The sequence below is a fragment of the Setaria italica genome, chromosome IV (genome assembly GCF_000263155.2).
Source record: "Setaria italica strain Yugu1 chromosome IV, Setaria_italica_v2.0, whole genome shotgun sequence".
Classification (NCBI taxonomy): domain Eukaryota; kingdom Viridiplantae; phylum Streptophyta; class Magnoliopsida; order Poales; family Poaceae; genus Setaria; species Setaria italica.
This window is the reverse complement of record NC_028453.1, coordinates 38817887-38844861: the sequence shown is the minus strand read 5'-3', so window position 1 is coordinate 38844861 and position 26975 is coordinate 38817887. Positions and strand designations below refer to the sequence as shown.

Below are 26975 nucleotides of genomic sequence, written 5' to 3'. Positions count from 1 at the left end.
CCTCATGTGATTCCTTGGCGCCCATGTGCCCATGGCTACCAGACAATTCCTTGTGCCGGAGCAGCCAGGCAATGCCAAACTCATAGATCTGACAGTCAGTGAGTGGCATTCAGTACCACCACCACCTGTTGTTGTGTAAACTTTGTTGATCTGGCCGTCCTCTGTCCGAATTCACTCGGTTCCCAAGATGCTAGACGCCATGCGATCCCCACATGGCGCACGTTTGACCTCACGATCGCCGCCTACAAATGTGGCACATTTGCCGGCTCGATCTCGATCGATTCAGAGAAATGCGATTCTGAAGATCCGCGACAGGTCCGCCTGCAAATTCCAGCGGCTTCTCCCAATCGATTCGATATATTCCGGTGGCAACGAACACGACGAGCCCAAAAGACGAAGCAACGTCAGTTCCCGTGATCGGGAAAAGGAAAGGAAAAAAAAAAAGAAAAGCGACGAGCAAACGTGGTTTCCATGAACTCGCTGCCGGTTCAACCGACGATCCCCCGGTGGATTATAAAATCCGCTCCCTTTCAAATCGTGGATTCTTCTCCACGGCCACTACCCGCCTGCCTCGCTGTTCTTGGCGATTAACAATTCCGCTCCGGTATTCTATAATCGTAATCAGCCTTGCCCCTTGCCTGCCATTGTACTTCTCCCTGCTTCAAAAGCTGATGAAATCGCCATGCATTTATGGGTGCCAGCATCGCAGGGTCGCAGGCTCGCGGTTTTGTATGGTTGTAAAGCTGCCGATCCTGTCCGTGGTGGAGTGGGTGGAGGTGGAGGTGCGGCCGTGCCGGTGCTTCGTCGGAGATGAAGCCGGCGGCGAGGAGCAAGAAGCAGGGCAGGGGAGCCTTCTGCAACCTCCCGCTGCTGCTCCTCATTGGGGCCATCCAGTTCTTGGTCATCTACTCCCCCGCCATTGATCGATACATGGTGATGATCACAAATGGTATGTATGTTAGTGCCATTCTTCGATGACCACGCATTGCATTTTCCATTTTGTCAGGGAAGCATTAGCTGCATTCGAATTCCAATTTCTCAGAGTAGTTATCTGACAGTTTCTGAATGAATGGCGATGAACTGTTGAGTTGATGGGGTCATTTGATTTGCAGGCAAGCCTGGGTTTCCATCGCTGCTGCTGGATGGCAGGAGAGGATTTAAATTGGTGGAGGAGGAGTTCATCCCGGAGCCCCGCGTGGTGTGCGACTTCGCGGACCCGAGGTCGGACGTGTGCGAGCTGGAGGGCGCCATCCGCATCCGCGGGAGCACGTCGGAGGTGTTCGTGGTGGCCCCCGGCGGCGGCGGTGCGGCGAACGTGACGGGTCTCGGCGCCGGCATGAACGCCACGAGCTGGAGGATCCAGCCCTACACCCGCAAGGGCGAGGCCCGCGTGATGCGCGGCATCACGGAGCTGACGGTGCGCGTGGTGGCCGCCGGCGAGGCCCCGGCGTGCACGGTGCGGCACGACGTGCCGGCGGTGGTGTACTCGAACGGCGGCTACTGCGGCAACTACTACCACGACTTCAACGACAACATCATCCCGCTGTTCATCACGTCGCGGCACCTGGGCGGCGAGGTGCAGCTGCTGGTGGCGCAGAAGCAGCAGTGGTGGTTCCACAAGTACCGGGAGATCGTGGACGGGTTGACCAACTACGAGGCGGTGGACCTCGGCGGCGACGGCGCCGGCGAGGTGCGGTGCTTCCGGCGCGCCACCCTGGGGCTCCGCAGCCACAAGGACCTGAGCATCGACCCGCGCCGCTCGCCGCGCAACCTGTCCATGGTCGACTTCAAGCGCTTCCTCATGTGGCGGTACGCGCTGCCGCGGGAGCACGCCATCCGCACCGACGACGACGACGAGCCAGGGCGGAAGCCACGGATGCTGATCATCGCGCGGCAGTCGCGGCGGCGCTTCATGAACCTCCCCGAGATCGTGGCGCTGGCGGAGGAGGTCGGGTTCGACGTGACGACGTCGGACGTGATGTCGCCGCCCAAGAAGACGACCACCAGTGGCGCCGGCTCAGGGTCGGCGGCGGCGGGGGACGAGGGTCACGCGCGGATGGCGGACGCGTCTGCGCTGGTGAACTCGTTCGACGCGATGGTGGCGGTGCACGGGTCGGGCCTGACGAACCTGATGTTCCTGCCGATGAACGCGGTGGTGGTGCAGGTGGTGCCGCTGGGGCGGATGGAGAGCCTCGCCATGGACGAGTACGGGGTGCCGCCGCGGGACATGAACATGCGGTACCTGCAGTACAACATCACGGCGGAGGAGAGCACGCTGTCGGATGCGTACCCGCGGACGCACCCCGTGCTCCTCGACCCCATGCCCATCCACAAGCAGAGCTGGTCCCTCGTCAAGGACATCTACCTCGGCCAGCAGGACGTCAGGCTCGACCTCCGCCGCTTCAGGCCCGTACTCGAGAAGGTCATCCGGCTGCTCCGGTGAGAGGTCTCCGGTGGGGCCTTACTGACATTGATTGATTGCCCCGGTGACTACAGGAAGAAGAAGATACAGTGATCGACACCATGTTTCTTTTCTTTTCTTTTTCTTTCTTCTTGGAATTTCTTCACACGACGACATTACGACATGTAAAATTCAGGTGCTGTACAATCGATTAGTAGAGAGAGTCCTCGCTTCGTTATCGCTCAAAGCGGCGACGATTTTGTATGATATGAAATGTATATTAGTTGAGCTTTTCGTGGAGATGGTGGCAAGTGAGCGTGCGCGCGCGCGCGTGTCCCTGATTGAGCGCAATTGTAGCCAGCAAACGGAACAAAATCATGTGGCGCACTCGTGCTGGCCTGGCTCACACGGCAACTCGGCAGGAGAGAGATTCGGTGCACCGACGGCGGAGTACGCGGGCCCGGCCGTCGTCGGTGGTGGGCCGTGTTGCCCGCCATACATAAATGGGCTGGAAGACATGGCCCGGTCACTTTGTTGGGCCTTTTCCTCGCTCTGCTGCTACATTCTGGGCTTAAATTCGTTGGCGAATGGCCCAGTAGTTGTGAGACCCATCATCCTCTCTCTCTCCTCTCTCTCTCTCTCAGAGAGGGAGAGGGAGAGAGAGGATGCACACGGGCTTTTACCAGCTACCACCATTGACGACGCCGATCTCACACGGCGGCGGATAGATACGTGCACGATGGCCAACGGTTGTGCATATCCGCGGTCGCTGCACGCTGACATGAGTCGTCAGTCGTGAGACCTTTGGAACCCTGCCGCAGTAACTCTCTCCTTCATCTACTACGACTCCATGGGGAACTGACAATGCATGCGCGTACTGCATGCAAAGCTCCAACGTGTCAAGCGTAAAGCGAGGCTCCTTTCCTCTATAAAAGGCCACTCTTCCCACCCTACGTGAAAGCACGCGAAAAAGTAGTAGTGCTTCCCAGACTACTGGACTCGATCAGGCTAGCTAGCAGAGAGCCAGCAGGGAGAGGCATGGGCGGCAAAGGAGGCGGCGGTGGCGGCGGTGGGAAGGGCGGTGGCGGCGGAGGCAAGGGTGGTGGAGGTGGTGGCAGGAGCAGCGGCGGTGGCGGAGGAGGGGGGAAGGGTGGTGGCGGCTCGGGCTCCGGGGGAGGTCACGGTGGCTCGGCTAAGTCGGGCGGCGGCGGGCACGCCGGGCATGGAGGCGGCGGCGGTTGTGCAGGCAAGGCGAGCTCCGGTTGCGGTGGCGGAGGCGGCGCAGGCGGGATGATGAAGGCGCCCGGCGGCGACGGCGGATACATCTCCCGCTCCGGCTTCGAGTCCAACCCCCAGGGATACTTCCAGGGCCTCCACAAGGGAGCCAAGTAGAAGCTTGGCGCCTTGGCCGGAGGAGGACGTCTGCTGCGTAGCAATATCTACAGGCTGCTGGCTGCAATGTGCGCGCGCGCATGGACCATGTGAGTGTCCATGGCTTCTAAATAATGTAAAGTTGCTGCGCCGGCAGTAGCCTTGGTAGCCTTGTGTACTCCACGTCGTCACGGTTTGTTCGCTTGTTCCAAACTATCAGCTATGGATGATCGTGCAATGTGAATGCTTCATGCCTGTGCAGTTGTGTTCATCCTATGTACGGTCGTCGCGTACTGGCTCACATGATCCGTCGGCGCAAACTGCCGTGCCCAATTTTTATTTTTATTTTTATGATTTGATGAGAGAACAGTGCAGAGGTTCTCTCTGTTCCTTCCCTGTTCTGAACTTCTGATGAAACCTGAAACTGTACACTTTCTTGTACAGGCAGAGCAGAAAGATAAAGCCCGGAAAGCCTACTAGGAATGGGCCTGAGTGCATTATCAGCCTTGGCCCAGCTCAATTTTTTTGCGCTAACGTATGAGGCCCACGGGCCAAATCCTTCGGGCTGGAATGATTCCCCATTCTCCGCTTTGGTCACGCCCCTGCCGTTTCGGCGTTTCCCCTTCTCCATCCATCGCACGCCTTTCCCTTTTCTTCCCCTTCCCCCTCTCGTGCCTCTGCTGCCTTCACACTTTGCCAGACCACCACCCCAACCGCGACAAGCGCCGATACCGGCGACCCCCGCCTCGCCTCGCCTCCCGCCGATCGTCCCGAGGTGAATATTCCTAGCTCGATCCCGCTCTGGGCTGCCTGCATCTGTCCGATCCAGCGCTACCCCTCATTCCCCGGGTCCCGTCTAGGTCAAGTCCGCCCCCAGTCGCGTCTAGTCGTCGCGATCGTGGTGTGGATCTGGTTCATCCGTGTCGCCGTGAGACTTTTGGTCGATCTCTTGCTTTCCTTGCTGTGTTCTGGTGCGCTTTGCGGCAGGGATCGTCTTGGGTTGCTCGGATTCGTAGGCTCCAGTTCGGTTCGCTTGATGGGGTGGGTGAGGGGAAGAGGGGAATGCTGCTGGTTTATATCTATCTGTGGTGATGATGTTGCTTCAGTAGACTAGAATCTGGCCCAGATTTATGCTAGTCTTAAGAGCTGCTTTATTTTGCACACGGAATAGAAGGGTTGCTGTGATTAGCAGCAGTAGGCAATAATTTGTTATAGCGAGATGTACAGGGATTTCTGCCTATTATTTGCATTATTATGGGTCTAGTGTGGCATCTTGATGTATTGGTTAGTTGTAATTCTGATTCTGGTTTGGTATGGCATTTTGAATCTAGTTACTTTGATTATTCAACATTATATCGGTCAGAAAGCTTGTAGGCTCACATAAACACTCACTGTTGTTCTTTTAAATCACTCCATTTGATGTAAGTTACTAGATCTTGGCGAGCAAAGGAGGCAGTGGCTGTAACTTTAGGGATGTCACTACTTTTTCTAGGAAATGGGTTTGGTAAACAGTTTGTTGCCTCGGGGATGTAATTCTAGAACTCCAACGCAACAAGCAAATCACAGCCTAGGAGCTTGCCTCCTCTTCTATTTTTTATGAATCCATTTTGATATCTCGAGCCTCTAGTATAATTTTGCATAACTTCGTCAATGATTGCTTTTCATTCTCATGCAAGGCATTATTGTTTACTAAAAGGGAATTATGGCCACAGAAGTTCCATGCAGTCCAATCTTCACTTAAATTTCATGGGCCTGCTGTGTATAGTTAGTTAGTTGTTCTTGATGCAAGTTAGGGAGCTATACTGTTTCTGATTAATGTGAGGGTGCCCTGCTGGTCTGCTGGAGCCTTTTAGTCTTGATGAAAAATGAAATAGTTATGTTTCATTTCACCTTTTTCTTTGAAGTTATCATTCTCAATGTTTGAAGAAAGGAATCCTGTATGGTGATATTGAAGGCAAAATGCATGCCAGGCACCCAAGTGGGCGTTTTATTTTTGAAACATATAGCTGCATTTGGAACTTTACTCTTCTACAATGTATTCTGGATTACTCTAGTGCAACAAGATTAATCTGATGCACTCAAAAACTGAAATTTGTACATGTGATCAAAATCTGTACTAACCCTGTCGATCTACTTCTGATTATAATACTGTCCTTTTTTTTGCTCCTTTTATGGTTTGGGAATTGACACTAGGGACCATATTATTGTCTCTTGATATAAGGCATGCATGGCCGCTTTTTAGCTGTGTTTCCTGCTATTACACCTGTAAATTGTATTATTTGCTGTTGTGATTGCCGCATAAATATTTGCACTGAATTTTCCTCTCTGCACATTCACAGATTTGTTGATCAAACCATGGAAGGGTTGTTCAAGTTGAATCCAAATGCCAGTCCTTTCATACCTGGATCCCTGAGTTCATTTGCAGTTGCAGACAAGGCCCAAGAAAACCAAGACAAGGCCCTTGAAAACCAAGCAGGTGAGACTGAAGGCAATTTTCTAATGGCTCTGCAGGGTTTTAACTCTCAAATTTGGTTTGTTCATATGATTACAGTCACAGCTGAGACTTCCTAACCTTTTTTCAGAGTCATCATCAAAGGGTGAAACTTCTGGTGACACTTTTGATCCTTCGAAGTATGAGGAAAATGACATGGATCCAGTTGCTCTAGCCAATATGGTCTTTTCAATGTTCCCAAATGTCTCCACAGATTTCATTGATGAGTTACTCAAGGCAAATGATTTTGACATAAATCTGACTGTTGATATGCTTGACGAGCTGAGCTCACAAGATATGCTTCATGATGATGCTGAAGATATCAATGACCTGCATGATGGCCAGGTATTTTGAACTCTTCCTCCCTCCCGCTCTCTGCTCCCTCTCTCGAAATTTTGGTAACCTAACCATTTGCAAATATATGCTCTAATGCAAAACTTCCACTGATTGTGCCCTTTTGGACAAGGCTCTTGTGCATTGCTCACTTCTTCTGTTCATTGATTGTCTTATTCATCGCAGGGCCTACCTGGTGACGATTACCACCATGCTGAAGTGTCTGAGAGTAGCAGCAACCCCAATCAAGATCTGCAGAATGAGAAGTCGGCAACAACTTCTGATGTGAAATCTGTCCTGCCAAAGTTCTTGAATATCAATTTGCTTGACAATGACCTGGTATGTGGGGTTCTCTTGGTGTTTATACTTTTACATGTATTGTTCTTGAAGATAAATGGTGGGAAGTAGTAACTCCACCTATTGCCCTCTTGGACAACCTTTCCTGATCTGCTTATTTATTGCAGGGCCTGCCCAATGATGATAAGTCAGCGGGGGCTTCAGCTACAAAGTGATCTTCATGTCGAGACGCACTGTTTGATCTCAATTACTGCATTCTGATGTACATATTAGTTGCACCCAGAAGTGTGGCTTGGAGGACAAAGCGGTGGAAGCAATGTTTCCATTCCCGTTGGCTGGATTAGCTTGATGTTTCTGGTGGTTATCCTGAGTTTCAAATCCCTTGCTCAGCTCTTTTGGACTTGGTAGTTAGATATTTCTGGTGGTTATGCTGCGTTTTACATCCCTTGGTTGGCTCATGAAGACCGAGTAATACCTGGTGGTTATCCTGATTTTTACATCTCTTGGTTGGCTCTTTCGGGTTCGGTACTCTTAAGACAGTTCCAACCCTGCAGGTTATGCTGCGACAGCTCTGGTGTGTGTGATATTCTGGGAGTGTTATCCATACTGTTTGTGGTGCTGTTTACTAGATTACCGGTCGTATATGAATACTAGCTTTTGTCAGATAATGCCTACTTTCAGTCGTTTTACATGTGGTTGATTGCCTGTTTTGTTCAAACTTGCTGTGAGCGCGAGATCGCTTGTGCCATTTTTCACAAGCAAGCTGTTGCAGATAGTATGATGGCGAAATTGCTCGTGCCTATGGTTTCGTCTTGGAATGAATCCGTACGTGTAGAATTAGAAATACCAAGGCCGGGCTAGTAAAACTTATTCGACAGTAACTGTGGTCCTATGGGGTAAAAACACGTCGACGAGCAGTGAAAATGAGACCAAGGGTGGAAAATGAGACCAAGGGTGAAGCATGCTGGCGGTCTTGCATACCTGAGCATTGGTGCTGTCCTACTCCTACCCTTTTGTTTTTGTGCAATCAGTATCTTGCACATTTTTTTAGTCGATCATCTTAGAAACTAGATGCTGTGAACTTGTCACATTCCTTGAACTTTTATTACCAAAGCTCGGTGTTCTTTTCTTTGACATTGGTGTAGTTCTCTCTTTCTCTATGATCATCATTATTGGGATTAAACAGTAACTGTGGTTCCATGAGACGAAACACTGCACAGACAGAGCACACCAGCACAACTTTACTCATACGAAACAAAACTTAAAAAACATCACGGGGACAAACACTCAAACATCATCATAGGCTCATGGCTGAGCTAGCTGACGAGCTGCCGGAGTAGGCGACCTAGCCAGCGACAACCAGCTCATCGTCTAGAGCTCGCCGTCGCGGCATTTATTTAGACGTCCACCGTCGATCTGTCGTGGACGCGTAGTCGTAGTAGTGGTGTATACGGCCGGGCGTGCCGGCGGCCGGCGATGCGCCGGCGATCTCAGCACTTCATCTTGGGGAGGCCGCACGCCTTGGTGAGGCTCTGCGCGGCGGGGCCATTGACGTAGTTGCTGTAGGCCGGGTTGCGCGCGTACTGGCAGAGGCACGGCTGCTGCTTCTTCAGCTGCACGCAGCACCCCTCCGTCACCGCCCGGCCGATCAGGGCGCCGCCGCACGGGCTCAGCGCGGACGGGTTGCACGCCGCCGCGTCCAGCGGCCGCGCGGCCGCCACCAGCAGGACGCACAGCACGAGCACGGTGGTGGCCGTCGCCTTGCCCATGGCCATGGTCGACGTCGATCGATCTCTCTGCAGCGCCGCCGCTCGCTTCGATCGTTCACTCTCGCTCGCTCGGCAGAGATCGATCAGGTGGAGAGAGTGATGGTGAGAGATGGGGATCGAGTGAGTGGGCTCTGCTGGTCTGAGCGAGGCCTCTAATTTATAGGGCTGTGCGGGCATGTAGAATGGAACGAGGAAGCTTTCATGGAGACGCAGTGCATGGGCTGATCATGGGCAACCACGCTCTGCATTGTGGGCGTGCATCCTTGGCCATTCCTCGAGCTCCCTCACATGCATGCACCGACGGTGCACCGTGGTCGGCAGGGAAGATCCGAACGAAGATACCTCATAATTTAGGTTTTCTTCTCGCTCTATGTCTTCTCTCACAATTTAAGTTTCATTCGGTTGTTGTTCATCACTTGCGCGCGCGCTGTCTATAGGAACAACGTTGTTGCGGAGCACTGTTTGGGTTGGGCTCCGATCAGGCCGATATTGAGTTGGCACAGCTGAACTGGAAAGATGGGCCACCAAATAAAGCCTTCCCTTTATACATGGGCCTTTATCAAAGCAGCCCAAAAGAACTCGAGCTCCCCGCTCGAGCTTGACCGCGCGCCGGCACCCCGCACAGCTCTTCCTCAGCTGCGAGCGGCGGCCGTGCCATGCCGGCGTCGCCATGGCCGACCCCTCGCTCGGTGCGGCAAGCGTCCCAGCTCCACGCCATGCTCACCACATCCGGCAGGATCGTCCACCCGACCTCCGCCGGGCACCTCCTCAACTCCCTCACCAACTGCCTCTCGGCCCCGCGCCACCTCCGCTACGCGCTCAGCCTGTTCGACACATTGCCGCAGGACTCCACGTTCCTCTTCGACACCGCCCTGCGCGCCTGCCTCCGCGCGTCCGCCGGCGCGGACCATCCGGTCCTCCTCTTCCGCCGCATGCGCCGCGGGGGCGTCCGCGCGGACGCCTTCACGTTCCACTTCCTCTTCAGGTGCTGCGCCCTCCCCCGCGGTCGCGCTGTGCTCTGCCGGATGCTGCACGCCGCGTGCCTCCGGACCATGCTCCCCTCTGCCGCGCCGCTCGTAGCCAACCCCCTCATCCACATGTACGCCGCGCTCGGGCTCACGGACAGCGCGCGCCGGGTGTTCGACGAGATACCTGTCAAGGACCCGGTTGTGTGGACAACGGTGATCGGTGGGCTGGCCAAGATGGGGATGCTCGATGAAGCGCGGAGGCTCCTTGTGCAGGCACCGGAGAGGAACGTGATCTCATGGACTAGCTTGATTGCCGGCTACTCTCGTGCAGGTCGGGCTGCTGAGGCTGTGGATTGCTTCAACAGCATGCTTTCAGATGGTGTCGCGCCGGATGAGGTTACGGTGATTTGTGTGCTCTCAGCTTGTTCGCAGCTAAAGGATTTGGACATTGGACGCTCACTGCACTTTCTGGTTGGGGAGAAGAAGATCCGGATGAGCGACAATCTTGTTGTTGCGCTCATCGACATGTATGCCAAGTGTGGTGACATTGCCTGTGCACAGGGGATCTTTGACGCTGTGGGAAGAGGCCAAAAGCCTGAGCCATGGAATGCTATCATTGACGGGTACTGCAAGCTTGGCCATGTTGATGTTGCTAGGTCTCTGTTTGATCAAATGGACGCCCCTGATGTCATCACATTCAACTCGATGATCACTGGATACATCCACAGTGGCCGGCTTAGAGACGCATTAGTGTTGTTCATTCAGATGAGGAGACACGACCTGCGCGCTGATAATTTTACAGTGGTGAGCCTTCTCACTGCTTGTGCAAGCTTAGGTGCACTGCCTCAGGGCAGGGCTTTGCATGCTTCAATTGAGCAGAGGCTGGTGGAAGAAGATGTTTACCTTGGAACCGCACTTGTGGATATGTACATGAAATGTGGGAGGGTGGATGAGGCAACCATTGTGTTCCAGCGGATGGGTGAAAGAGATGTTCGCACTTGGAGTGCCATGATTGCAGGTCTTGCTTTCCATGGGATGGGTAAGGTTGCTCTGGAGTATTTCTGCCAGATGAAACACGATGGTTTTCAGCCCAACTCAGTTACCTACATTGCTGTTCTTACTGCATGCAGCCACTCATGCCTGCTTAATGAAGGTCGAATGCATTTCAATGAGATGAGATCGTTGCACAGGATACAGCCTCAGATTGAGCACTATGGCTGCATGATAGATTTGCTTGCTCGAAGTGGGCTCTTGGATGAAGCTATGAATCTTGTTCAGACGATGCCAATGCAACCAAATGCTGTCATATGGGGCTCCATCTTGAGTGCTTGCAGAGTTCACAAAAAAATTGACCTAGCTCGACATGCTGCAGAGAATCTTCTGAAGTTAGAGCCTGACGAGGATGCTGTCTATGTTCAGTTGTATAACATATACATAGACTCTAGACAATGGGTAGATGCAAAAAGGATAAGGATGTTGATGGAGGAACGGGGAGTTAAGAAGACGGCAGGTTACAGTTCGATTACTGTGGCTGGGCAGGTGCACAAGTTTGTTGTTAATGACCAATCACACCCTTGGAAGTTTGAGATCATTGCAATGATGGAGGAAATTGCACACAGGCTAAAGTCTGTAGGTTATTCACCGATCACATCAAAGATAACAGTGGATGTTGATGAGGAAGAGAAAGAGCAAGCACTTTTAGCCCACAGTGAGAAGATGGCAATTGCTTTTGGTCTCATTAGCCTTGCACCCAACTTACCGATTCATATCATGAAGAACCTGAGGGTCTGTGAGGACTGCCACTCGGCAATCAAGTTAATCTCCAAGCTTTGGAACCGGGAAATCATTGTTAGAGACCGGAGTAGGTTCCACCATTTCCGAGACGGAACATGTTCTTGCAATGATTTTTGGTGATTTCTGTTCTGCAAGATGTTGTTCTTGTTCCAGAGCTCAGAAGGCAAGAAGCTAAGAATACACTAAAAGCGCAAGTGCTTCATGTCACAATTTGGCGTTCAGTTTCGAATTTATAAATGCCTAAGGTACTATTTCTTCCCATGTCATAAAGGAGCTTATGAATCTTCTGATAACAGATATCACCAAGCTCTCTTATGTATTTTACCAGGGATAGGAACTCAGTCGTGTATCTGCTGAATGCTGGTTGCCGCATTGGAACTGTACCTCTCTTCACACGGGAACAGTTGGAGCGGATTTATGAGGTATTTTTGTGGAGAAAAGAGGAAAAGGAAGGTAGAGGAAGAAGAATGAGCCCCCCTAGTTTCTAGGGCTGGCGGCTTGGCTCTGTCCCGAACACACTCCATTTGCGCCTGGTTCCGGTGGATTTCAAAGTGATGAAACTGAATGTCTCTCTATGTGATTCTTCAGTGTGACGCTGATATTATTTCCAGCACAGCAGTTCTGCAACTTGTGTGACTTGCCCAGTACAGAAAGAGTAAAAAGGACACAACGAAAGATAATGGGCTGGGTGGGCCGTCTAAACTGCTCAACTAGCCAGCCCAGTCAATCTGCACAGCTGGTGCTTCTTCCTTTGTTGGGCAGTTCAGGGGCAAAGCAGCCAAATCATAGCCGCCCGCCCGCCCCACTGCCGCCTGCTCGCCCGCTCCGGCGACCGCCCTCCTCCGCCCAGACCTCCCCTGCGACCTGCCGCTTGCTGGCGTCGCGCTCCGGCCTGCGCGCGCGCGTGCGGTTTGCAGCCGTTCGCCCCACGCCGGACAGCCGTTGCCTGCCAAGCACGGAGACGAAGTCCCCGCGCCCCTGCCTGGTTGCCTTGTTGCCTACCGAGGTGAGACGTCTTCTCGGCTCTGATTTGATCAAAGCCTCTGAAGTGTAATCTATTTGGTGTATATGGAAAATCTATCATCAACTTTGAAGCTTAGAGTGAGATAATGTGAGATTTTTCATCTATTTGTACCAATACTATATCATGGTGTCTGACAGTGATGTAGAAATAGGAAACTGCAACTTGCTACATCTAAATCGCACTCTTCTAAGGTGGATGGGGGAATCGTTGCATGCAGTACTGATCAGTATTGCTTATTGAAGCTTCAGACTTGAATACGATAACAACTCATTGTGGCAATAATTGAATTACAATTTAACCCACATGTAGAAATGTTCACAATAACCCTAAGTTTTGGTTTCACTCTGACTGTAGAAATGTTCATTGAACGGTGAGTTGTGACAGTCCCTTTTCTTCTATATGTTATGGCCTTATATCATTTGGGCACAACTTTAAATTAGTCCTTGTATACTAAACTACCAAGTGATGATGGCAATCACGGTCTGTCATTCAGATCTTCAGTAGAGGATGTGAGCTGTACCAACGTCTACTCGTTACCAGGTTACATGACAGTAACAGGTGGTGCTTAGATAGCCATATTCTAGTTTTGTTTTTGTTTTTGTGACTCTGAGCAAACTGTTCTGAAGCTTCCCATACATTTGTTCATCTGATTTTATGCCAGTCATCCAATCGGTATGTGATATTGGTGAGGAGCGCCAAAGTGATGGGCCAAGTTAAGATGACACTCTGCTTGACAAGAACAGTCTCCACTGTTTTTCTTCTCTGGAGGGCTTGCTGCAGACTAATGGAAATCGGAGAGATGCTTGCTGCTTAGACACGTCCCCCACCAACCTGGCAATCCTGCAAAGCTGCATGCTGACCTCACTCCTGCAAGTTGCAGATACCAGCAAGGAAGAGCAGAGTCCCAAGCATCGGTGGATCCATCACAGTGTGCAGTTAGGCTATTTGTGGTGATGGCAGTGCGGGATGTCATTTCTTTGAACCGTATGATCACTGGTTTCATTCGCAGTGGCTTTGGCGATCGAGCTCTTGCAGTCTACAGGTGGATGGTTGGTTCAGGCGTCAGAGAGACCCCTCATACCTTCTCTGCAATCCTCAGTGCGTGCAACAGCTGTGAGGGACTACAACTGCATGGCCGGGTGCTGGCGTTGGGCCTGTGCTCCAACCCATTTATCGGGTCTGCGTTGGTCAATCTCTATATGCGTGTTGAAATGCCTTGTGCTGCCCTATTGCTGTGCAATGAGATGACGTTGCGAAGCACAGTCATGTCCAATGTGGTTCTGGGTGGCTTGTGCAACCTTAAGCTGACTGAGGACCTCCTTTGTTCCCTACTTGACATGAGACGACATGGTTTGGAGTTGAATGGTCTTTCCTACTGTTACGCGATGAGAGGATGCTATCAAGATGAAGAATGGCTGGAACAAGGCAGGCAGCTTCATGGAGTAGTTCTTAAGGCAGGGTGGGTTCCTTCAAACATTTTCCTGTCAAACTTGCTTGTGGATCTTTACTCAGCGACTGGAGATTTGGTGGATGCTAAGAATTCACTTGATGATATCCCTTCCGAGGATGTAATCTCATGGAACTCCATTGTTTCTGTTTATGCAAGCAGAGGATGTAAGAAGGAAGCAACTGATTACTTGAGACAGATGGTTTGGCACGGCAAGCTGCCCTCAGTTCGCTCCTTTGTCAGGCTCTTTGCTTTGTCTGGTCAGACTGGAGATCTTCAATTTGGGGTTCAGATGCATGGCGTTGCTCTTAAACTTGGATTCAGTTGGAGTAGTGCGCATGTGCAAACTTCTCTCATTGACATGTATGGAAAGTGTTGCTCTTTTGATTCTTCCTTGGCAATCTTTAATGAAATCCCAAGCCTTGCACTGGAGTGCTGTAATTCAACCATCACATCATCAATTCGCTGCAAGGTTTTTGACTCCGCATTGGAGGTATTGTACTGTATGATTGTAGAGGGAGTTGTGCCTGATAATGTGACTCTATCTGCAACCATCAAGGCCACATCTTTGTCAGCTTCTTCAAGTTTAATCAGTTGCGAAATGCTGCATTCTTGGGTCTTCAAACTGGGCTTTGAAACAGACATGGCTGTGTGCTCCTCTTTGATCAGCGCATATGCTCGAGCCGGTCAAATGAACAGCTCCCACTTGATATTTGAAAGCTTGCAGGATCCGAGTGTCATTTGCTTCACTTCAGTAATATCTGCTTGCGCTCGATATGGAGATGGCGCACAAGGAGTGGAGCTGTTAAATAAGATGGTTTCTAGGGGCCTCAAGCCCGATGATGTTACCTTCCTGTGCGCAATTGCTGGATGCGATCAGGCAAGGCTGTTTGAAGAAGGGAGGCTGGTGATTGAACTCATGAGAGCAAGCCGTGAGCTGGATCCTGATGAAAGGCACTTTGCCTGCATGGTTAACCTTCTCAGTCGAGATGGTTTTGTGGAGGAGGCAATAAAAATGATGGAGCACTCTCCACTACGACACTACACCAAGGCATGGAGCTCGCTCCTACAGAGTTGCATGGCACATGGTGAAAATGTGATGGGAAAGAGAGCCGCAAATATGCTGATAGATGTGGGCCAAAAGGATCCAGCCACCAACTTGCAGGTATCAAAATACTTTCACGAGATTGGGGACACCGAAAATGCTTCAAGGGTTAAAGCGATGGCTAGTGGGAAAGAAGTGAAGGAGAGTGGTCACAGCTTGGTTGAGATCAGTAACGGAATCTAAGCATCTGAGGTCACAAAACGTTATGGCCTGGTTAGTTGTTTCGCTTGTTTGAACATCACAAGAAGGTCCTATTACCAACCTACAAGTCATCCTTCCTTACATACCGCGTTGGTGTTGCGGTGCTCTCTGTGTTGCCACAAGGTGCCTTTGGATGTTGTTGCATACCTCAATCCAGTGGCTACATCACATATCTGCTTGCTGCCTGGCAATTGAAGCTCTGTTTGTTCTTTCAGATCTGAATCTTGAGGGATGCTTCTTACAGTCACATGTTTGTTCAGTTGGTTTCTTACGTTTATTCAGGCTCTGTTCTCACAACTGCCCTGAATGTTTGCACTTTTCTGCAACCACAGGATGATGCCCGTGTAGACGCAAGTGCAAATGCTTAGTTTCCTGAATTGAAAAGTGAAAAAGGCCAAAAGGGGGAGTTGTTTTGAGTACAGTACAAGGCGACGAAAAAGTGAAAAATAGAATGCAAATTTAGAAGACGGATGGGGCACTGGACCGGACTACCGGAGCATTGCTATTGCAGATTCGGAGTGGGATACGGGCACTCCGGTTTCAGATCTGGCAGGACCCCTCTCTGCCTGTGGTGCCTCCATTCCATTTCATCTCCCCCAGTATCTTATTTAAAAAGTTCCGGTAAGCATGCAGGATAAATCTAATTCCGTCTCTGTATATTTTATGCTTGACCCACCTACTACCAGTTGCATCCAAACATGTACTGATTCACATACTTTCAGTTGGTTAACCTTATAGCCTGATTGGAGTTTGGTCTGAACTGATTTCTTTTTTCTTTTTCTTTTTTTTTTGGGAGAAAGAGGGAGGTGGTCTGAAGGAAAGGAAGTGATGATAAAGTGGTAAAGGAAATTCAGTGCAAAAAGATTCAGTACTGGGTGCAGTATCAAATATTCCCCCAGCCAATATGGGGGTGGGGGAGTGGGTCTGGTGCCCCAGATTCCAGAACAGGGACTCCACCATCGCAGCGCAGGCGCACCCCTCCTTTTCCCCCAACCCAACTCGCAGCAGCCACGGTGGTGGTGGTGGCTCAGGCTTGGCTTGGCTTGGCTAGCTAGTGGATTGATTGATTGATCACGAGGCGCAGGTGAACCGGGTTGCTGCTGGTGGCCTGGCCGCCGCTCTTCTCCTCCGCCTTCCCTTCCCTCACCGCCCACCACCCGCTGCTCTCCTTCTCTCTTCGCGGAGCAGGCTGGGATTCCCTTCCCCGGCGGTGGCGGCAGGTGCGACCGATCCGTCCGTCGAATTCCTTCGAATCCCCCCTAATCTCGCGGTCCCCGTGGGGTAATTTGTCCTGCGACACTCATCCCGTCTCTGCTCTGCTGCGTAGGGGGAGGAGCTTCGCCTGGGAGAGGAGCTAGGGCAGGAGGAGGAAGAGGGGCGCAGCATCCGGCATGGCGAGCGAGGAGCTAGTCCACAAGGTCTGTCAACGAGAACATGCAGCTTCCTTAAGTGGTTCGGTGCTTTTGTTGCCGCCCTAATCTGTGTTTTTGCTCGTCAGTTGGTTCCTTGACGAGGATTTAATTACTTCTTTTGTGATTCTGCTCCCTGGGTGTTGCGAATTGTTGATATCCCTTAGTCGTGTCTGTTCCCCCTCAAAGAACAGGCTGGTTTCTGCACTCGTATTCAAATTGGTAATCTAGGGTTTCAGTCGGATGATACCAATGGTTCAGCCATCTAAGGTCTAGGGTACTCTCATGCATCCGTCATTGGTTGTGCACCTGTAGTTCCTACAGGCAACTGATATTGGTTTTGTGCATGCCATGAATCCTTGTGTCCTGTAATATTCTGCTCAATAGCTGTCTTTCTATTACATTCCAATCTTATTTGATGCAAGTCATGCAACATACTTCAAAGAATTCATATGTATTTACTTGGAGAGATCGATAAGATAATTCATTAACTCAAGTTGCTGACTACTGGTGTACAGGTCCAGGCTCTTATAGAGCGCTGCCTTCAGGTGTATATGAACCAGAAAGAAGTAATCGATACCCTCTCTCAACACGCAAAGATAGAGCCTTGTATTACTGAACTTGGTAATGCTCACTGTTATCTTGTACAGTAAAATCACTCCTTTCTCTTACTTGCAGATTGTTCCAAAGTTATTTCATGCATATCTGGCTCTAACGTAGTCGAATGTTACAACTGTGATTCTGAACCATGGACATATGCTATTTCACATTACACAAATAATGCTTTACACCACCACCACCACAACCAACAATAACAATTGTTGCTGTAATTCTCTCCACCCTTGTATCAATAATTGTTGTATACTCCCCAAATTTGCTAATTGGTACATCGTTTTGTCAGGAAGGATCCCCGTTTTGGACCTATCATAAGCAATAGCATTGCCAGTTGCCATCCAGTACAGTTGAAACACTAATTGCAAACCATTTATTCTTGGAAACTTGATTGGTGCCCTCTAATATTCTTGTATTATGATAATGAAAAACATCCATCCCTGCACAAAATTATGGCAGACTCAATGTTAAAAAAAATCATGTGTGAAAGTTTTTTTAGACCCGTTGCCCTACCTTAATGACAAACTGGATAGCTTGGCCTCCAATTTCCAGTTCTGCAGCCCCTTTTTTCTGAAAATTTCTTTTGCGATCTAATGTATTGAAATTGAATCTGTGCTTCAGCTAAACTGCCATTATGATACCAACAGATAGCATGGTAGTTGAAATTTACCTTGCAGAGTTCCATTTGTTTCACTGATTCTCTCAGAATGTCCAATATTGCTTACCTCCATCCCAGTATTTTGTAGTATTTTTTTTCTTAAAGAAATCTCTTTTTGGTTGCTAGCTAAGTGGTGCTTTTTTCTCTGACCTTTTCAGTTTGGCGACAACTTGAGCAACAGAATCCTCTATTTTTCAAGGCATACTATATGAGGCTAATGCTTAAGAATCAGATAATGGTCTTCAACAAGCTTCTTGAGGATCAGCTTCAGATCATGAATAAAGAATTTCCTCCAGGGATCCCTTCTATGTCTCTTCCTAATGGCTCTAACTCCAACCAATGTAGGACCTCTATTTCAGTAATTGCTCAGCAATCTTTGAAAAATCTCAAGCAATACATGTTTTCTTTGCAAAGCAATTGAACTATTTTATAAGTTCAACAAGTCTATAATTCATTAATTTGAAGTTCTATTTTTGCTTATGGGATCCATATCTTACTATTGCCACTTTCCAGTTTCGGCGCTCCTCTCATTTGCTGATAAATTCCTTTTGCTGGCTTCCTACTGTCTGATATTTTAACATTGCTACTTTCTTTACTTGTTTCAGTAAAGCAAAATTCATGCTTTTTGCCGGAGACTGCTCCTGGATCTGCAGTGCCAAATGGTATAATGCACAATGGAAGTTCAAGTGGTATAATAAATGGCACGCCATCTGGTGATCAATTACTCAATGCTGGTAAAGACTTGCATGGTCTTCACAGTGGAATTGATGCTTCAACTAGTCTGCAGTCGGACCAGAATGCAACTGCTGTCCTGTTTGGTGACAATGGGGCAAGTGCGACAATAAAGACAGAGTCTGGCTATTCAAGTAATGCTGATTTTGCTTTCTGCGGGAATACTTTCCTGGAATCATGCCAGTCAATAGGTGATGCATCTGGTGGTGGATCCTTCAGTAGCTCAGAGTTGAATGGGCAACCACTGAATGATTCGATTTTGGATATGGAATCATCATCATTTAGCTTCTTGAACCAGATTCCGCAAAGTTTCATCTTTTCAGACTTGGCAGAGGATTTCAGCCAAAGTGCAGGTACCTTCCATTGATATGACTAATTTCTTCCTATTTCTCAGTACCTCTTCCACCCCTGTTTTTGGCTTAATACATTATTTGTCTTTGGATTTCCTTTCTGCAGAAATGACGCCATTCCTCACTTCTGAAACAAATAACTTCTCTGATTCAACTGGAGGAGATCATACAGGTGACTGCTGAATCATCCTTCACCCTTTTTTTTTTTCCAAAAGCACCCCATGGACACAACATGTACTGCTGTCTCCGCTGCTTACTATCCCTATAGAAAATGGTTTTCATGCATTTATTGGACAAGCAAAACAGTTAGTGCCTGCTTGGTGGGAGTTCTCGTTGTTTACGCTAATAAGCCAATAATTTAGTCGATCAAGTATTTTCTTAATTTTTTAGGGAAACTTCTCTTAATTGTTTAGGGAAACTTCTCGTAACTTGAGTTGTTCTCTCTCTTAGTGATTTCTTCTGCTGTCAACAAACACGCATTCTGGTATTTAATGTTTTTTTCCTCTGCAGGTTGAGCAGCCATGCACAGTGCACCAACCATCTGTACATACTCTTATGCGCAGGCAAACCTGCATTGATGGAGAACTTGAGGACCTTTTGAGTTAGCTGTCTCTTTTCTAGTTTCTCGTCTTATATTGTGATGATAGGGTTGACTGCTGCTACCTCATCACAGGGTATCCTGAGTCGGTCTTCCAGTATGCTTTCTGATGGTATTGTCGCGGTGCTGTACTGCTGTGTACATTGTCGTGCTTCTGTAATATAATGGTTAGGCGCAGCGGTGTATGCATCTGCGTTTTATTGGGTAATGTTTCTTGTTTGGCTTGCACATAAAAAAATTAATTGATAAAGCAGTTCTCAAATCAGTGTTTGGCCTGTGATTTGTGATAGCTATCTATGTGCAGGTTGTCTCACTATCTGACTTGGCATGGCATGATTGATGAAAACTGAAAATAAAAAAACCTGCTGATGTTTCATACACCTCAATCTCTCTTGACATACCCCAATTTCGAGGATAGAAACTGCCCATGAGCTTCTTGGAATTTGAAAGACAGAGACTAGACAACCAAACAAAAGCAATTTTAGCTTCATTTCCTATTACTGTGATAATACATCGCAAATTAATTCCAATTTCTTGATGAGAATGTTGCCGTTCTCCAAGTGAGCTCAGTTCTCTGTTACGGTACCCTCTTTAGAAGATTCACAAGTGCCGGATGCATACACTGTCTTGCGATCACAGCCAGTGCTTCGAGTAAGAGAAGCACCCAGCTATTTGTCAGCAAGCCACTTCACTCGCATATTAGAAGCCTTTGAGCTGGCCACTCAGTCCGGCTAACGCTATCCATTTCTCCAACGCTGTGGCTGACGACACAAACGCCGACTTGGAGGATTCAGCATCAAGCTTGTTCACTGCAACGAGAGGACACACGCATGGAACATTTCAGATTCATGCCGGCAGAAAAATCATGGATCACTGGAAGATGAATGCTCAGGTATGTTTCAGAAATAGAAAGTTCAGATAAAGATCTAGTTCTACAGATCATAAGACTGCACGTATACCTGATGTGAACAATGAGGCCAAGGAGGCGTTGAAGCTATCAACCGTGCTCCTCTCCTCTGGGCTCGAGCTGAACTGTTGCACAGAGAACTAAACAGGTCAAGAATATGTACAAGTTGAGAAGGGAATGAAACAACTGTCTGCAGTGAAAGGGAAGCAATTCAGGATGGATGAGGAAAGACAACCTTGGAAAAAGCTGCATTGATGTTCTGCACCCACTGGGCATCTGTACTTGGACCCAGGACGCTGCTCGCGGCTGGGAGATCGTCCTTGTCAATGGCCTGCCCAACTTTGCTCAACTTGTAGATGAGGTCCTGCAAGTACCCTGTGGTTTGTAGTCAAACTACAGCATTACTGCTATTGCAAAGATTCGGAGATTTTATCTCTCTTTTTCAGGGAAATTTTAAAAAACAACTGCATGAGAAGAAGTGCAGGTAAATTCACGGAAAATGTAAATTCACTGACTGACTGACCAGTCTCGGTGCCTGAGGCGCTGATGATCCCTTGCTTCTCCAGGCGCTTCTTCCTGTCCTCCTTGACGCGCTCCAGCAGCTCGATGTCATCGTCCTCCTCGAGCACAAGAGCCCGCGCGGGGCGGTCGGCGGCGAGCGGGGAGAACGACGCCGCCAGGGCGGCGAGCACGCATGACGCCAGGCCGCTCCGTCGGCCGACGACGACGGCGGCCTCACGCCGGTCCTGGCCTCCGTTGATGCTGACGCCTCTGAACTTGGCCCTGCATGCTGCCGCTGGGGGATGCTGCTGCGCTGGCAGCTCCTGCACCGCCGCCGCCGCCACCTTGGACGCCGCGCCACATCCGGCGAGCGCCCATGCCTCGGTAGCAATGGCCACCATTGGCGATCGTGTTCTCCCCCAGGAAGCGGCAGCAGCAGCAAGAGCCAAGAGGGAGAGGAAAGAAGCAGGCACTAGAGGTTGTGGACAGAACACGAAGGAAGCATGCACGACTGGGCCAATGGAAGAGTCCCCTTATCCTCACTATCTTCCTTCGGCCGTCACAGCCACACATGTGTTAGCTTGGTTAGCCTAGTGGTAAGCACTAAACAGCAATACAGCATCAGGCTGTTGCCACAGTGGCACAACATAGTCAAATTGAACACCCCCAGAAAAAAAAAAGAGAAGCAGTGAATTGATTACTGTCACATCAATAACCATGAGCAATCCCCTTTCACATGGATTACAAGTAACTAACTCCAATATTTTGAATTTGAATGTGGTCGCTGTGTTTTAGTCTCAACGTGTACAACCTGTGTTCTTAGGTGCTGATGAATTATGCACAGACACACTAGCCTCGTAAATTGTAATATGGCTAGGCAGCACCTAAGGAAATTTGAAAAGCAAAATAACAGGAGATAGCAGAGCCAAACAAGAGGCATATCACCAGAACCAGCTCTTGCGGCTGTCGACAGCCTTGACTGTGGTGGCTACGAGAGGCATATGGCCATACATGGCAGCAAATGTGTTGAGGCATCTGGATCTCTGCAAACCATGGCCTTTCAAACTGCTGATGCCACTCGATCCAATCTCAAATATCCTTCCTGTGGTAACATCAAGGACACGAATGTGAGCAAGAGGCTCCTGATGAGACCAATAGCATGAAGGATAGCATATGAGCCGCCTCAATATACAAAGATCCTATCATGTTTCTGTGACTAGTTATTTTCTGTTTCTATGTTGATGCCGAACTGATCCTTTTCGGTTTACTGCAATGGATTATTATTCAATTGCTACATGAGGTTATTGCCCATTCAAGTAACACTATTTGTAACAGGCAAGCAGAAAAACACTAGGGAAGTTTCAGGTAAGCTACAGTACAGCGATGCTTAATCAAGACACTGGAAGGCTAGGTGGTTCAGGAAATTATGAAATTGGAAGTGGCTTGACATATTGTTAATTTTCAATACAGCCAAGTAACAACTCATACGGTCAAATAATATAAAAATTGCATAGCTCTCCAATTGTAAGTAAAAGAGTATGAAAGGATATGGTCCCTATGAGTCTAAAGTCTAAACAGAGGATAAGGTCCCCAGACCCTATAGTGGTCGATAAACTGCACGATTTAAAGATATTTTAACCAATGACTCTATGGGAAGATGTGTTGCTGCCATTGAGTGAAACTTATTCTCCAAAGATGAAATTCCTCAGTGCAGGAAATGAACAAATTCAACTAAATTAAAGCGTCTGAATTTCTCGAAAGATGATGCAGAAGAACTGAACTTGTTCACAGGGGTGTGCACTGACCTTGTACCCATATTGGTGGAGCTCCGGTAGCATTTGCAACAAGAAAAGACATTGCAATATCCTCACAATTCCTGCAAAGCGTCAGCGTAGCGAAAAGAGTAAGATCCATGGAGTACTACATAATCCAATCACAGACAACACCATAACATAACCGAAGCCAATTTTCTATCAAAAGTGATGAGGTGAGGTAGGGAGTGCACCTATTTTCATTCACATATTTGCGAATTGACGGTAGCATTTGGTTGGTATATAGATCCAAGTACTGCCTGTGGAAGAAACTCGCTTTGGACAGAACCATACTATATGTGCCTGTCCACCAAACTGACCACCAGCTTCCATATCGGTATTCCTTTGTACCACCTCCTCTCTGCATAAGCAACAGCTCCAATTAAATTTTTTGACATATTCGTACTTAAGTCCATGTAAAATTCAAATTTGTTTAATTTTGAGTGAAATTGAAATCAACTGTTCAAATTCCAAACAAATTTCTCGTGTCGAAATGCAAATCCAATACTACTCGCAAAGGATTACCACATGAATCGATTCACATCATACCGGGTCGGCAAGCCAGTGCATCCGCGGCACGAAGCCGACCATGGCGGAGGGTGCGCTCCGCCACACGTCGAAGGCGAACCGGAGCGTGGAGCACGGGACGATGAGGTCGTCGTCGACGGAGAAGACGGCGTCCGCGGCGAGCCCCCGGATGGGCCTGAACCTGTTGTTGAGGCTGTCGATGCCGTTGATATCGAAGCGCACGATCCCGCGGCGGGTCCCGTTGAGGACGGCCCGGCGCAGGTGCTCGGGCGGCGGGCGCGGCTCGCTCCACACGACGTGGACGGCGTCGACGCCGGGGCAGGCAGCGTAGTGGGCCACGGACCGCCGCAGGAGCGCGTAGCGCCGCCACGTGTTGATCACCACCGCGAAGCCGCTGCACAGGCAAGCGCGTTCGAGAGTGAAATGGAGGAGCACGAGCGGCAGGTGTGGTTTGGTCGGGAAATGGAGGCTTACCGTGGCGAGGCGCCAGGCGCGGCGGCGGCGGGGTCGGGGACGTGGCGGTGGAGCGTGAGCGCGAGCGCGAGCGCGAGCGTGGTGGCCGCCGCGGCGAGGGCGAGGAGGCAGAGGACGAGGCAGGACGGGGCGAATCTGCCGGCGGCGGACGCGTGGCGGGGCGTCGGCGGGTGGCGGCGCCCGGCGCCCGGGACGAAGCCGAGGCCGCTGCCGTGGCCGTGCCTCCGGTCCGCCGCCGCCTGCAGCTGGAGCAGCAGCTTGGTCATCCGGGGCATGAGCTAGCACCCCCCGCGCGCGCAGCAGCAGCAGCAGAGCAGAGCGCCGCGAGGTGGCGGCGGCGGGCGGGCCGTCGGCGTGGCCTCCCCCGATTGGGTACGGGGTGGGACGGCGCGGCTACGGGTTCGGGTTTGATTGGGAGTCCGTACGCGGGTACGGAGCAGTAAGATCTCTCGCGGTGGCCCTCTCGGCTTCTGGAAGTGGAGGTTGGCAGCGGGCACCTGGGCTATCGGCGAGCCAGCCAAGCCAGCGGCTGGAGAGGAATTAGAGAAGACAAGAGCTTTATCTTGGTGCGGCACGGCCAGCGTTGCGTACTTGTGTTGCGGTGGTGGCCGGTGGCGGTGGCGGTGGCGGACGCGGGTCGCGGGGTGGCCAGCTCCGGCCCGGTGGCGACTCGACTGGGAAGCCCGGGGCTGGAACGACTGGTGACTGCTGGTCTGTTGGAAGGGGATACCGTACGGGCAGTGAGCTGCGGATGTTTCTCGGGAAAACGGTGACAGGTGCTGAACTGAACAATCTCCGATGGGATACGGGGACCTTTGACTACCGTTACAAAAAGTCACCGTCTTCTCTCTCCGCTCCGTACGAGAGAGCGTAGGATTTCGGTACCGAGTAAATTTTACTGGCGGTTATTAAACTTATTCCGCTCTTAAAATACCGATTACTTATCCCGACCTCTTATCCTAATTCTTCAACTTCTCCCGAGCTCTCATCCCAATACTGTTACTCTTAAAATACACATAACAATTCCTAAATTTGTCCCAAGTTGTTATACTTGTCTTGAGCGTTCATCCACTAAAATTTTGAGTGGGATTTGAACTTGTTTAAAATCCTCATGAATTTTTGATTAATTTTGATAGGATTCAAATTTGATTTCAAATACTCATGACCTTTGGATCAATTTGAGTAGGATTCAAATCCTAAGAGTTCAAATCCTACCCAAATTCGATCTGAAATTCATGAGGAATTGATCCCAAGTTCAAATCTCATTTAAAATTGATAAAAGAATTCATGAGGATTTGAAATCCACTTAAAATTTTAGTGGATGAGAGCTCGGGACAAGTTTATGGACCTGAATAAGAGCTCGGAACAAGTTTAGGGACTGTTATAAGTTTAGAGACTGCTATGTGCATATCTATAGTACCTGGACTAGGATGAGAGCTCGGGACATGTTAGGAAGTGAGCCTAGCTCAACTGGTTAGAGTAGGAGGTTTGGTCGTGCACTCTAATCACCCATGTTCGAGTCACCTCTAGCTCAAATTTAGATGTGCCTATTTCTTTTTTTTAATGAAAAATTGCCTAGCTCTTCCTAGGTTGATCTAAATTTTTTTAGAGCTCATGACAAATTTAAGGACTACTATGTGTATTCTGAGAGTATCGGGATCGGGATGAGAACTCGGGACAAGTTTAAAGAGTGAAATTATAATGAGCATTTTTTACGTGTTATTATAGGTCGATTGGGCACTTATCACTTGAGTTGGCATCTGAAATCTGAATCAGACTGAACAATCTCTCAAACACATGAATGAAGCACTGCACATACCGCTATCTCAGTGGCTTTGTTCTTCTGTTAGTTGGGGTATAAGCTGCGGGGTGCGGGCTACTGCCTTTTCAGTTTGAGGAGAGACTTCTTGGGGCCTTGGGGGCCACACGGTGACACGGCCAAAACTTTGATCCGCCCGGTCTGTGCGAACAAGAAAGCCTAGTATGGTCTAGAAAGACTGCAAGTCTGGAAGAAATGACTTCCGTGTTCATCTGGACATTTATTCCATGCATAGATGAGAAACAAGATTTACATGAGATTAATTGCTTATCCTTTTGTACTTCCTCTTCCCTAGAAAACGTTTTCGAGACTCCAAAATACCCCACGACAATCACTGTCCAAAGCGAGACAAAGCTTGATGCCAGGGATGATGCACGAAGGGCATTTCCGCCCCCTAGCGCTCTCCACAGCTGCATATATGCCCATCATCGATCACTTGCTGGAAGCAGCAGTCCTTGTGTTTCTCCGGAACCTCGTGCTATCAGAAAGACCAAGAACTTGTTAATCCGGATGGCGATCAACAGGGTTCACTTGTTTAGGAATTAGGAGATGGCATTGGCCGATCGCCTCGATCCACCGGCGATTCGTGATGGCACATCCTGTAGTCATTTTTCTTTTTTTAAGACACCTGATGACACTCCTCCATGCTACTATAAACAGGGTAGCAAACCCTATCCAGAATTCCAGATGCAGAATACTACTACGATCATGTTCAAGTCCAGCCACTGCATCGGCGGCAGATCTAAACAAGGACACGAGCACGATCTCAAGTTCTCAAGTCAAGATATTGGTATTCTTATTAGATACATGTTGCACAGAGCCACAGCTCAAAATCATAAGCATTTCGGAACTAGATTTTCCTTTTTCTAGACGGGAATCCAGGATTTAGCGAAAATTTCAGATCATCCTTTATCATGCTACCTAGGCTTTGGGATATCAGTATAGAGAGTTTTTTCCCCCCGGTTGTGGGAAGAAAACACCAAAAGTCGGGGAAAACCAATGAAATTTGCCCAAATTTAATAGGGATTTCTACATCACACCAACTTTGTGTATTTTGACTCTTGATAAGTGATTAACATGATTACGCAGATAGATGCAACGAGTAGGAACTCACGAGACACCCAAAAAACAAGACATAATTATAGAATACCGCTTGCAACGAAGCATAAAGAAAAAAAACAGCGAAATTTCCCTCCTAAGTATGTTGTAGAGAGAATAGTAGTTTAGTCATTTTGCTTGTGTCTAGAGTGTTTCCCTTTGTACATCATACATGTACCTTTAGGCTATGCATGGCAATGCAATATGACAGTTGACTCTCATTCTTCATCTCCTCCACTGATTATAACACAGCTAACATGTACATCAAAATGCAGTA

The 26975-nt window shown here is 49.3% G+C and overlaps 7 protein-coding genes across 10 annotated transcripts; 4 read left to right on the top strand and 3 right to left on the bottom strand.

The window, feature by feature from the left end:
* Positions 1–307: 307 nt before the first annotated feature.
* On the top strand, positions 308–2701 carry LOC101760298. Of its 2 annotated transcripts, none has more exons than XM_004966314.2 (3): positions 308–604; positions 702–949; positions 1113–2701. In XM_004966314.2, the coding sequence occupies exons 2-3, from the start codon at positions 811–813 to the stop codon at positions 2441–2443; spliced, it is 1470 nt and encodes a 489-aa protein (XP_004966371.1). In that variant the 5' UTR covers positions 308–604; positions 702–810; the 3' UTR covers positions 2444–2701. The 2 variants fall into 2 exon arrangements, with proteins under 2 accessions (XP_004966371.1, XP_004966372.1); XM_004966315.2 differs by having other exon boundaries at positions 308–617.
* Positions 2702–4412: 1711 nt separating this feature from the next.
* Positions 4413–7584, top strand: LOC101759879. Its single transcript, XM_004966312.2, has 5 exons — positions 4413–4547; positions 6112–6248; positions 6355–6608; positions 6783–6935; positions 7061–7584. Exons 2-5 carry the CDS (start codon positions 6128–6130, stop codon positions 7106–7108), a joined length of 576 nt encoding a protein of 191 aa, XP_004966369.1. The 5' UTR covers positions 4413–4547; positions 6112–6127; the 3' UTR covers positions 7109–7584.
* Positions 7585–8065: 481 nt separating this feature from the next.
* On the bottom strand, positions 8066–8792 carry LOC101759471 (probable non-specific lipid-transfer protein 2). Its single transcript, XM_004966311.2, has one exon. The coding sequence runs from the start codon at positions 8666–8668 to the stop codon at positions 8384–8386; it is 285 nt and encodes a 94-aa protein (XP_004966368.1). The 5' UTR covers positions 8669–8792; the 3' UTR covers positions 8066–8383.
* A 485-nt stretch (positions 8793–9277) lies between these two features.
* On the top strand, positions 9278–15445 carry LOC101759066 (pentatricopeptide repeat-containing protein At5g48910). Of its 2 annotated transcripts, XM_022826029.1 has the most exons (4): positions 9278–11669; positions 11753–12430; positions 12942–13006; positions 13110–15445. In XM_022826029.1, exon 1 carries the CDS (start codon positions 9319–9321, stop codon positions 11542–11544), a length of 2226 nt encoding a protein of 741 aa, XP_022681764.1. In that variant the 5' UTR covers positions 9278–9318; the 3' UTR covers positions 11545–11669; positions 11753–12430; positions 12942–13006; positions 13110–15445. The 2 variants fall into 2 exon arrangements, with proteins under 2 accessions (XP_022681764.1, XP_022681765.1); XM_022826030.1 differs by lacking the exon at positions 12942–13006.
* A 140-nt stretch (positions 15446–15585) lies between these two features.
* LOC101758381 lies at positions 15586–20020 on the top strand. Of its 2 annotated transcripts, XR_002677455.1 has the most exons (9): positions 15586–15822; positions 16002–16421; positions 16529–16619; positions 17129–17234; positions 18039–18221; positions 18486–18965; positions 19069–19134; positions 19473–19764; positions 19865–20020. XR_002677455.1 is itself a non-coding variant. In XM_004966309.4 (8 exons), the coding sequence occupies exons 3-8, from the start codon at positions 16593–16595 to the stop codon at positions 19475–19477; spliced, it is 867 nt and encodes a 288-aa protein (XP_004966366.1). In that variant the 5' UTR covers positions 15586–15822; positions 16002–16421; positions 16529–16592; the 3' UTR covers positions 19478–19825. The 2 variants fall into 2 exon arrangements, 1 of the variants encoding a protein (XP_004966366.1); XM_004966309.4 differs by lacking the exon at positions 19865–20020 and having other exon boundaries at positions 19473–19825.
* On the bottom strand, positions 19914–21489 carry LOC101757569 (thylakoid lumenal 16.5 kDa protein, chloroplastic). The gene is made up of 4 exons (XM_004966306.4): positions 20991–21489; positions 20703–20842; positions 20520–20592; positions 19914–20369 (listed from the first exon to the last, which is right to left on the bottom strand). The coding sequence occupies exons 1-4, from the start codon at positions 21367–21369 to the stop codon at positions 20260–20262; spliced, it is 702 nt and encodes a 233-aa protein (XP_004966363.1). The 5' UTR covers positions 21370–21489; the 3' UTR covers positions 19914–20259.
* A 142-nt stretch (positions 21490–21631) lies between these two features.
* Positions 21632–24498, bottom strand: LOC101772557 (glycosyltransferase family 64 protein C4). Its single transcript, XM_022826031.1, has 5 exons — positions 23782–24498; positions 23329–23701; positions 22974–23140; positions 22774–22844; positions 21632–22070 (listed from the first exon to the last, which is right to left on the bottom strand). The coding sequence occupies exons 1-5, from the start codon at positions 24054–24056 to the stop codon at positions 21910–21912; spliced, it is 1047 nt and encodes a 348-aa protein (XP_022681766.1). The 5' UTR covers positions 24057–24498; the 3' UTR covers positions 21632–21909.
* Positions 24499–26975: the final 2477 nt, after the last annotated feature.